This window comes from Lontra canadensis, unplaced genomic scaffold, assembly GCF_010015895.1.
Source record: "Lontra canadensis isolate GAN:19392208 unplaced genomic scaffold, GSC_riverotter_1.0 scaffold10, whole genome shotgun sequence".
Classification (NCBI taxonomy): domain Eukaryota; kingdom Metazoa; phylum Chordata; class Mammalia; order Carnivora; family Mustelidae; genus Lontra; species Lontra canadensis.
In genome coordinates, this window is record NW_022631004.1 from 15,717,060 (window position 1) to 15,727,800 (window position 10,741).

Sequence of the window (10,741 nt, forward strand, 5' to 3'; positions counted from 1 at the left end):
AGGGCCACACACCACCCAGGCCTGCAAGGCTCCAGCTTTCTGCTCGCCTCCACAGACGCCTTCCCCAGTGCACCCGGCAGGAAAGGGCTCCATGGCAGGAGGGGGGTAATGCTGTTGAAGGGCTCGTATTATCCAGGCCACATCTGTGGTTTGGCAAAGGCCAGCCGCAGGGATGTGGGGAGCCCTTCAAGGCCACAGTCCCCCAGGCTCGGGTCAGGGAGTCAGGGTAGAGAACTGCCAAAAAGTGAAACTAGTCTAAGGTCCTTCCAAGAAACCAGAATTGCACCAAATAAGGTCGTGATGCCTCTGACTTCGTTACTGCAGAAGCACAATAAAGTAATTCTCCAAGTTGTCACTGTTACCTTAGAGGAAGGCCACTGGTGTATCTGCGTCAGTCATGACATAAGGAGGGGCATCACCCTCTCGCCCCTCTGGGACCTGCACCCTCTGAGTGACATCACAGGCTGCCGAGGCGCAAGGCAAGCCCTGGGCACTCTTGCCTGGGCAGGCGATTGTGGCTCACGAGTGATTTCGGATTTTGAAAAAATAAATATAAATAAATATATTCCAAGCACTCTGTTAAGGGAATAAATGGCAAAGAGAAAACACTTTGCAGGTATTAAGACACTAACACACCCACAAAGAAAGCCCTAAGAAACTCTGTGGAAAGGAAGAGAGGAGGATGGGAGGGGCCAGGCCCAGAGCCCCTTGCTAGGGCACCCAGGACCCTGTGCCAGGAGCCCCAGGAGGCCAGCCAGAGGCACTTATGGGAGCTTGTTACTTGGTGTAGGGACTCCGGGGGTCAGAGGGATACAGTGAGCCTAGGGAGCAAGCCAGAACCAGCGTGGGTCTGCTGGGTGCTGGTTCTGGAGGCACAGGGAGGAGGCCCCACCTCTGCAGGGAGAGAAAGGCACTGGGATGGTTAAGATGTTAATGGGGTCATCGGAACAGAAAAAAAGAACAACAGTCCTAGGGGAAAACCCCAGGCATGGGCCCCACTGACACCGACAATCCAGGACTGCTCTGGGCTCCTAGAACCATCAACCCCTCTACGTTGCTGAGGTGCCTCCCCATTCTCTGGGCAGAGGAAGACCTGAAGCTTCCAGAGTCCTGGGAGGAGCAGGGAGAGGTCAGCAGCCCTGCGTGGTGCAGAAAGGACACCTCGCCATGCTCCCCACGGAAGGGCGTTTGAGGTGTCCCTGCCCACTCAGGTCCCAACTCCACCCCAGGGCTGTCACTGGCAAGGCTCCGAAAAGGCACCCCCCTGCCTGTCAGCCTCTGCCTGGGAAGCAGAAGGAAGCAGACTGGCAGCCCGGGAAGAGGCAACCCGGGGTTGGCGGGGGTGCCCAGCACTGGTTTAGCTGGCCCAGGATTTTCGGTTCTCGGGGTTCTTATGGCTCCTGTCGGCCCTCAGCGCCATAGTGCCCTCTGCCTTGGCCAGAGCCGCCGTCAGAGAGGCCAGGTTGGTGGCGGAGCCGGAGAGAGTGCTGCTCCTGCGGGGTTCAGGGGCACCCTGCAGCCGGAGCCCCGCGCTGCGCCGCCGTCCCGCGCCCACTGCTCTGCGCACCCGGCCTGGCCTCACCAGCAGCCCGTAGCCAGGGTTGCACTTGAAGTACTGCTTCCCGCCGATGGAGCCGTCATTCTTACCTGAAGGGAAGACAGAAGAGCACACGAAGGTGACTTCCCAGGACCCTCACTCCCTGTCCCTCTGTGCCTGATGGCTCCCCAGGGGGCATAGGCACTCTTTGTTGAGCAAAGGGGGCTGGGGTGACTGTCTCGGGGCAGCACATGGTGGTCCCCAAGGATGGGTAGCCTCAGATCCTGCCATTTCAATGCCCAGGTGCAAGCAAGTCACCAATCCCACCCCACTCTGGGGCATGGACCTTCTTCAACCTGGCTGGTCCACACGTAAACCTAGGATGGAGTTGTGGGTAGAATGATTATTTTTCCTGAATCTATCAGATGGAAACTGGGAAATTACGCCACTGTAGCTAGTCAGATGTCACACTTGGTGTTATCGAGATGGTGTGAGGAAGTTTCCTTTGTAAAAGCAAAAGAAATGCATTAAGGTGAAGAATGAGAACCCAGCGCTCAAGAGAGCAGAGGGAGAGGGGCCCTGGTGACCCCTAAATGCCAGTGTGCCATGGGGATGGATTGGTGGGGAACCTGATCTCTGCAGCAAAAACAGTCATGAATTTTCTATGCTCACTGTCTGCACATCTGACCTGCCCTCCCCCCAACCTCCGCTGTCTATCAACAAAGGTCCCCTCAGTGCACCTCTCAAAGCACTTAACAGACCATCGCCCTCCAGGTCGGGCCACTGCTATCGCACAGCTCCCAGGGCACACACACCAACCCCCAGCACTGGGTCCCTGCTTCTGGGCTCCCCGTCATCCTGCCCACTCAATCCATTTCATTTTCTTCATGATACTTATTACTATCAAATTTTAATTATTTATTTGTCTACTTGGCAATTCTCTCCCTCTTAAAATGAAAGTCCAGTGAAACCACAGACTCTGTTTTGCTCCCCAAGGTATCCTTGGGATCCAAGACGGTGTCTGCAACATGGCAGGTGCTTAATATGAACTGCTGGATGAACTCATCTATTTGTTAATCCCTCTTTAATTCTTGAGTCAACTGCAGATACAAACTTCTCTCCCAATTCCTCTGCATATAGTAGCAGACTCTCCTTTAAAAACTATTCCAGCTACATGCCTCTTCTGGAACCACTTACAACTTACAGCATTATTCACAATCGCCAAGAAGTGGAAACCACCCACATGTCCAGCCAGTGACGAATGGATGAACACAAGGTGGGCACAACGGACTAGTGTTTGGCCATAAAAAGGAATGAAACGCTGAGAGAAGATGTAACCGGATCTACCTTGGAAAATCATGCTAAGTGAAAGAAGCCAGTCCCAAAAGCCCACCTTCTGCCTGATCCCCTTTATGTGGAAGTCTAGACTGGGACATTTCATACACATTTAGAGGGGCAAAAAATAGACTATTGGTTACCTGGAGTTTAGAGAGGAGGCTACCTTACAAATGGAAATGTGGCTTTTTGGGGGGGGGATTGATGAACCTATTCTAAAATTAGACTGCACTAATGATTGTTACCACTGTGTAAATATATCAGAACCATTAAACTGTATACTTTTAACAGAAAGACTTTACAGTATGTGACGTGGTATCACAACAAACCTGTTTTAAAAAAAAAACAAACAAACCCATCTGGGGATGCCTGGGTGCCTCAGCTGACTGACTTCTGCTCAAGTCATAATCTCAGGGTCCCAAGGATGGTGCCCCATGTGGGGCTCCCTGCTCAGCAAAGGAGTCTGCTTCTCCCTCTGCCTCTACCCCTCCCCCTGCTCAGGTTCTCTCTCATAAATAAATAAATAAATCTGAAGGACCAAGTAATTCCTTAAGTTGTGGCCCTGGTTTTTCGGAAAACAGTAATGCAGTCGGTGGCAGAATGTCCCGTTCTGTAATGAGACTGAAGAGACGGGTGAGTCTGTAATGCACCTTAGATCACCCACCTTCTGTTCTCCAGCCCAGGCACCCAGCACCCCCATAGGCACCCGTGTTTGAAACCGGAGCAGACACAGCACACAGAGCTACTGTCAGACTGTCACAATTCAAAAGCAGATGCCTCTGTGACTTAAAAAAAAAAGTACTTAGATTCATTACCAAATTAAAAGTAGCTTTCAATTAATGTCTTAAGTTTCTGAAAAATGTCTGGAGGTTAAGCAAAGAGAACGCTTAGGAAACTCTTATTCCTGATTTGAAAAGTAGTGACCTGGAGGCTTAGGGAGGTCAGGGGCCCAGAGCAGGTTCCGGGCAGTGCCGGGGGAGGGCCAGCACTCCTCTGCCCCCCAACCCTTAGCTGAGTCGCTGCAGGCAGGGAACCAGAGGCCCAAGCAGCACCACTCACCTGAAGGTAAGTCCAGCTCCACTCCGACCCACGTCCCCTCCTGAAAGTCGGCAGGGCCGATGTATCTCACGATGCCCATTTTGTTGGTGCCCACAGTGACATATTCTCCCTCTTTGAGCCACTCTGGGACTTCGCTGGCTTCTTCGGAATCGGAGGAAACTTCCAGCTTTCCCAGGGCCGGTGCCCGTGCCCCACCGTCGCCCAGCGCCCCCGAGGCCAGCAGGTCCTCCTCCGCCGCGGAGGAGCAGCTGGGGTCTCCTCCCAGCATGCATGTGAAGGACTTCAGCTCGGAGGTCCGCACCTTCTGGATTCTGAACGGGGACGAGGGAGCAGGGGACGGAGACAGGAGGTCGGGAGGCACCTGTGGTTTGGAGACGTCCAGCTCTGAGCTGGCGGCTGGCTTCACGCGGTCCTCTGGCCTTCCCGGCTGCTCGGTGGCCAGGGAAACCTCGTCCCCGCTCTGCCGGCTGCATGATTCCTTCTGCGGGGCGCAAGTTGGGAGAGACGTCGGGGGTGCACCTGCATCTTCCTTCTCCGAGGACACCAGCTCCTTGGTGTCGCAAGAGCCATGGCTGTCACCCCATGTATCCTGCTTTGCTGGGACCGGCAGTGACAGAAGGCAGCTCCGGCTGAGCGGGCGGGCAGGAAGGTCACTGTCAGCCGCAGGAGCCGCGGGTGGAAGCGGGAGCTCCGTCTCAGGGGTGGCCTGGCAGAGGGTGGGCGGGGGCGAGCCGGGGGTCTGCCCGCCCGCGGCGGCCGCGCCGTCCAGGCCAAGGGTGAACGCATCGGACAGCGTGGCGGAGGAGACGCTGTGGGAAAAGTAGCCGCTGGAGGCCTCGCTCAGGGGACTGGGCGGCCCCTCTTGCACCTCCGGAGCCTGTGGCACGGGCACTTTAGTCGGTCTGTCGTGGAGCTTCACAGGGGCCAGGGGCACAGTCACCGCGGGGGCCACACTGGGAGCCTGGAACAGGGAAGGGTGCAAGGGTAACTGGTTAAAATGCCAAGTCTGTGGCTCATTTCCAACAGAACCGCGACAGATTCTGCCAGCGAAAACACGGTGGCCTGGAGGGTGGAAAGCCATGGCCATGCACTGGGGCAGCCCCGGGGCCATACCTGTGCCCCTGCTTGGTCCCCGCTCTTGCCATGCACCCAACGCCGAGAGCCCACCATGGCCCAGGTGGCTGCTGCACTCCCCACGGCACCCAGAGCTCAGCGGGCGGCCACCGGCCTGCCCCTTCCCCCTCCTTGCCTTCTGTACACACTCAGGAGTCTAACCACGGTCTGCAATAGCGTCACTCACCCTAAGAAACACATATCCGCCCTTCATCCTGTTTCTGGCACAGAGCTCCTGAAACCCTTGGATTTCCTCAATGTTAGCAGCAAGAAAGGTGTCTTGATATTCCTGACAAGCCCCCTACAACCACACCTGAGTTCACCTTAAAACGGGCACTCTGGGACTGCACCTCAGGATGGCAGGCCAGTTGCCAGGGGAACCACCCTTGTGATGAGAGCTTAGCCTCACAGCCTCAGGACGCAGACAGGAGCTACAGGGGACTTAAGCATAATTGGCCAAAGATGTACTCAATCGTGCCTGTGTAATAAGGCCTCCAGAACAATCCAGAAGGACAGGCTTCTGGGAGCTGCCAGGCTGATGAACACATAGACCTGTGGGGAGAGCGGGGCACCCAGGGAGGCTGAATGTCCACGGGGTTTCCCCACACCTTGCACCATGCCTCTCTTCCATCTGGCTGTCCTGAGTCCTACCCCTTGGAGTAAACTGGTGATCTAGTGAGTAAAATGGTTCTCCTGAGTTCTGTGAAGCATTCCAACAAATCAATCCAACTTAGGTGGGGCTCATGGAAACATCTTATCTACAGCTGGTTGTTCAGAAGTACAGGTCACAACTGGGGCGTGCAAATAGCGTCCAAAGTGGGGGCAGTCTGGTGGGCCTGACGCCTTAACCTGTGGGCGCTGGCGCCATCCCTGGGTAGACAGTGTCAGAATTGAGTTTAATAGCAGAACACTCAGCTGGTATGGGACAGTGCTTACTTGGTGGTAGGCAAGAAGGCATACTCAATGGCCACGCAGGGTCTGTGAGGCCTGACAAGGCAGGAAAAGGCCCTCACCACAGGTGCAGTAGGTACCAGTAGGTACACACTAAATCTCCAGTCCCTCCTTACCCACCAGCACCCCTGGCCTGGCTGCACTCAGACTCAGAACTCTGTTCCCACAGAAGACTTCACGCCTTTCTCCTGCAGAGCTAGAACAAGGATCTGCTTGGGGGAGGAACAAGGGACTTAGCATAGCTTCACCAGCACAGCCAGGAATGACACTCAGGCCTGGTGGCTGACTTGCGGCTCCCGGTAGGGAGTCAGGTGGAAGAGGAGACCAGCAGGCCAGTCCCATGTCACGGGTTGGGGGCCCCCTGATCCAGGGAGACAAAAGCTGAGCAGCCACGTCCCCCACTGTGAAGAGCGGGTGAGCGCGGTCAAAGCCACAGAGGCTGGCCTCCCCCTCTGGGATCACCCGTCTGAGTCACACTGGCAGAGACGCACGCAGGGCCCCATTGCCTGGCGAATGACAACAGCCTCGGCTCGTTCACATTCTATCATCTCTGAGGTGCTGCTAAGGTATTCCCTTGTTGATAACTGGAGCCATTTGAACAAGGGAGCAGATTCCCTTTCTATTCCCGATTCACAATGACAGGGGCAAGAGAGAAGGCAGGAATGGGGAATGCGGTTGGAGCACTGGAGAAGGGTGCTGGTCAGAAAAAGAAATATGTTTTCCAATATTTACAGAAAGATTATTTATATTACAGGAATGGCCATTTTCCATTTGAAATACAGGATTTATTTGAACTGGGAAACAGCTGAGATCTATAAGTCTCTTACAGTTACTTGGCTTAACTCAGCAGTTTGATAAATCATGCATTTTCACGTGAACTGTCATTTATATTCCTGTCTCCAGAGGCCCTCCTTTCCCCACAAGGCACACTTTCAGGGTACGAAATTAACGGCACCTCTTGAGATTAACAGCCCATTTTTGTGATGGATCTCTAGGCTGCAAAATTTACTAAATCCAATAGATCAATAACTGTCACCAGCATAAATACTCTAAAAGATTAGGCAATCCTTCAATCATTTTTCTTTTGCAACTTGTACATGTTTTATTTATTCTTTTCTGTTTTATTTTTAATATCACTGACCAGGCAGGGAAGAATATACAAACAAAATGACAAGAGCCTGGAATCTGAACAGGAACTTTGGTTCTGGACTTGTGGGTACTCCATTTTCCCCTGTTGGGTAATACCTCATCGCTGCCACACAGACAGTTGTCTAAGGGTCAGCTATATCCCGTCCTGAGGAGGAAACAGTCCAGTGACAGTGCCTTAGATTTCTCTGGTCATTATCCCATTTGCTTCCACATGAATCCCTTGATGTAGGCCAGAAAGTCTGACCATATGCATTTTATAACATGGCCCAGGCGAGGTTCAAGGATTTATCCAAAGCCTCCAGTAAGTGACAACCAGGTATCAGAGGTCAGATTTGCAGCAACAACAGAGACCCACAGTGGCAGAAGGTGAGTCCTGATTGCACGGCTCTTTCCTGCTGAGCCCAAGCGCAGCCTGATTCCTTCCGTGAAAACACTGCAGGAAGCCGCTCCCACTTGACTGGAGTTGATAGGTGAGTGGAAACCTGCTCCCAGCCTTGGGTTATTCTTTGACCACTGACACTTCGAGAGACTGCTGGGAAAGCCTAACCTTGCAAAAACAGCAGAATGGCTCGAGCTGCAGAAGCTGTGGGAGATCTGGAGCCCTCACCAGTAAGATTCGGTCTCCCTCTGTCCCACTGGCCTTGGGGCCCCAGGCCTGCCTCAGCAAAATAATGAACACCACTCACAGGGGATGGAGGCGGGCGGGGGGGGGGGGCACGTGAACACCAAAGTGTCCTGAATTAGATAGAAAGGGCCCTTCAAAAAGGACTGAATCCGTGGAGGGCTGAATTCCCTTCCAAATTATTTGCCCTTTTTTCTGTTGTTTTAATAAATAAAATTTTCCGATGAAGATACAGCATTTCCTAAGAGAATGAACACACAGTGGGAGAAAATAGATTTGCTATTCATAAGATGAGAAGTGCTGTTCATCTGTGGGAGATCATAAGAGACTATTTTCTCCCCAGCTTAGCATTAGTCTTTTCACGCTGATATCATGAATCAGAATGAAATGTAAAACTGAGAATTAAGCAAACACTTGGAATAAGGAGATTGCTCTGTTTATAGAAATCGCCTTTGCCTAGCAGTGGGCTATTAAAGCAACAGACTACATTAGCAGTCAAGCACCTAAAAGTTTAGCAATCATATGATTAACAAGTTGAAAATAGAAAAGTGGAACAAGGAAAATATAGAGGGAGAAGACAGTGACCTATATTACAGCTAATTATCAAAACAGGAATGTTAAAATGAGAAACCCACGGGTGTGCACTCAACAGTTACAGCATCGGGGCCACCCCCTTACATGTGGGGCTGCCACCAGTGAAGGTGTCCCTCCGCCCCCGGCCCACCCCCCACCCCCGTCTGACTCACCTCCAGAGCTCCGGTGGTCCTGGCGTCCGCGAGGGCACACTGCACCATGATTCGGGGCACGGGCTGAGGAAACAAGTGAACAGGCAGGCGTGAGGGATAGAGAGAAGCAGAACAGAGATAACCAGAGGTTTTCACTGAACAGACTGGAAAGCCCGTCAGGAGGACCCAGTTGAAATAAACTTTCACAACTTTTGGGAATTCTGGTAAGTCACTGCCAAGTAGGCATGCCGAGGGCTAGTGGCGCTGCACTACACAGGGAAACGTAAGCAGTAAGGACACAGCAAGCAGCTGGCAACACCAGAAATGTGCCGGAAACAGTAACATACAGGGCATGTTTACACACTCACAGGCTCTCTCTCCTCTCACATACGGCACATGTTCATCAAGGGCTATTCTGCACACACAAATGTTACTGGAGGCTAGAGACAAAGGGTTGGAACAGGAAAGATCAGGACCAAGGTTTCAGGCAGGAGGTAGAACACAAACCAAGCCCTGACGGGCAGGGAGAACTGGTGCCCTAGCAGGACCGGCGAGTGTCGTCACAGAAGTGAGGAGTGAGGAAGCTGGTCTGGCTAGAGCCCACCTCTGGGGCATAGCACAGAGAAGGACAGATATATGGAGGGAGGATTTGGTATCCCAATCAGGTAGGGATGAGGACCACCAGAGATGCCTGAGTGAAGAAAGCAGGAGCTTGAGAAGATGGATCTGGTAGTAGAAGGCAAAGGGACTGGAGAGGAGAAATACTTCTCAAGGCTAAGGTAGGCAGATCACTGATGAGACTCCAGCAACCGAGCAGATGAGAGGGGATAAGAGCCTGAATTAATGGCTGTGTGAGCAACAGCACAAGAAAGGACATCATTACTTATGGACAAGCAGTTCAAGGAATGTTAAAAAGTAAATGTTAAAAAAAAATGTTAATGCAGAAAAATGAAATTGGATCATTTCCTTACACCACACACGAAAATAGACTCAAAATGGATGAAGGACCTCAATGTGAGAAAGGAATCCATCAACATCCTTGAGGAGAACACAGGCAGCAACCTCTTCGACCTCAGCCGCAGCAACATCTTCCTAGGAACATCGCCAAAGGCAAGGGAAGCAAGGGCAAAAATGAACTATTGGGATTTTATCAAGATCAAAAGCTTTTGCACAGCAAAGGAAACAGTTAACAAAACCAAAAGACAACTAACAGAATGGGAGAAGATATTTGCAAACGACATATCAGATAAAGGGCTAGTGTCCAGAATCTATAAAGAACTTAGCAAACTCAACACCCAAAGAACAAATAATCCCATCAAGAAATGGGCAGAAGACATGAACAGACATTTCTGCAAAGAAGACATCCAGATGGCCAACAGACACATGAAAAAGTGCTCCATATCACTCGGCATCAGGGAAATACAAATCAGAACCACAATGAGATACCACCTCACACCAGTCAGAATGGCTAAAATTAACAAGTCCGGAAATGACAGATGCTGGCGAGGATGCGGAGAGAGGGGAACCCTCCTACATTGTTGGTGGGAATGCAAGCTGGTGCAACCACTCTGGAAAACAGCATGGAGGTTCCTCAAAATGTTGAAAATAGAACTACCCTATGACCCAGCAATTGCACTGCTGGGTATTTACCCTAAAGATACAAACGTAGTGATCCGAAGGGGCACGTGCACCCGAATGTTTATAGCAGCAATGTCTACAATAGCCAAACTATGGAAAGAACCTAGATGTCCATCAACAGACGAATGGATAAAGAAGATGTGGTATATATATACAATGGAATACTATGCAGCCATCAAAAGAAATGAAATCTTGCCATTTGCAACAACATGGATGGAACTAGAGGGTATCATGCTTAGCGAAATAAGTCAATCGGAGAAAGACAACTATCATATGATCTCCCTGATATGAGGGAGAGGAGATGCAACATGGGGGGTTAATGTGGTAGGAGAAGAGTAAATGAAACAAGTTGGGATTGGGAGGGAGACAAACCATAAGTGACTCTTAATCTCACAAAACAAACTGAGGGTTGCTGGGCAGAGGGGGGTTGGGGGGGGTTATGGACATTGGGTAGGGTATGTGCTATGGTGAGTGCTGTGAAGTTTGTAAACGTGGAGATTCACAGACCTGTACCCCTGGGGGAAAAATATATATATATATATGTTTATAAAAAATAAAATTATAAAAAAAAAAAAATGTTAAAAAAGAATGTTAAAAAAAAAAAAAAAAAAA

The 10,741-nt window shown here is 51.3% G+C and overlaps 1 protein-coding gene across 2 annotated transcripts in view; it reads right to left on the reverse strand.

Annotated features, from left to right (window-relative positions):
* Window positions 1–1,335: 1,335 nt before the first annotated feature.
* KIF13B (kinesin family member 13B) overlaps window positions 1,336–10,741 on the reverse strand; it is a 196,123-nt gene continuing 186,717 nt past the window's right edge. Inside the window, exons 38-41 of one of the 2 annotated variants that reach the window (XM_032855722.1) lie at window positions 8,513–8,575; window positions 4,567–4,892; window positions 3,932–4,320; window positions 1,336–1,647 (exon numbers count right to left, since the gene is read on the reverse strand). In XM_032855722.1, the coding sequence (XP_032711613.1) occupies window positions 1,358–1,647; window positions 3,932–4,320; window positions 4,567–4,892; window positions 8,513–8,575 (1,068 nt within the window). In that variant the 3' untranslated portion in view covers window positions 1,336–1,357. Of the gene's footprint in view, window positions 1,648–3,931; window positions 4,321–4,566; window positions 4,893–8,512; window positions 8,576–10,741 lie in introns of those variants that run through there. The other variant, XM_032855721.1, reaches the window with a different exon arrangement.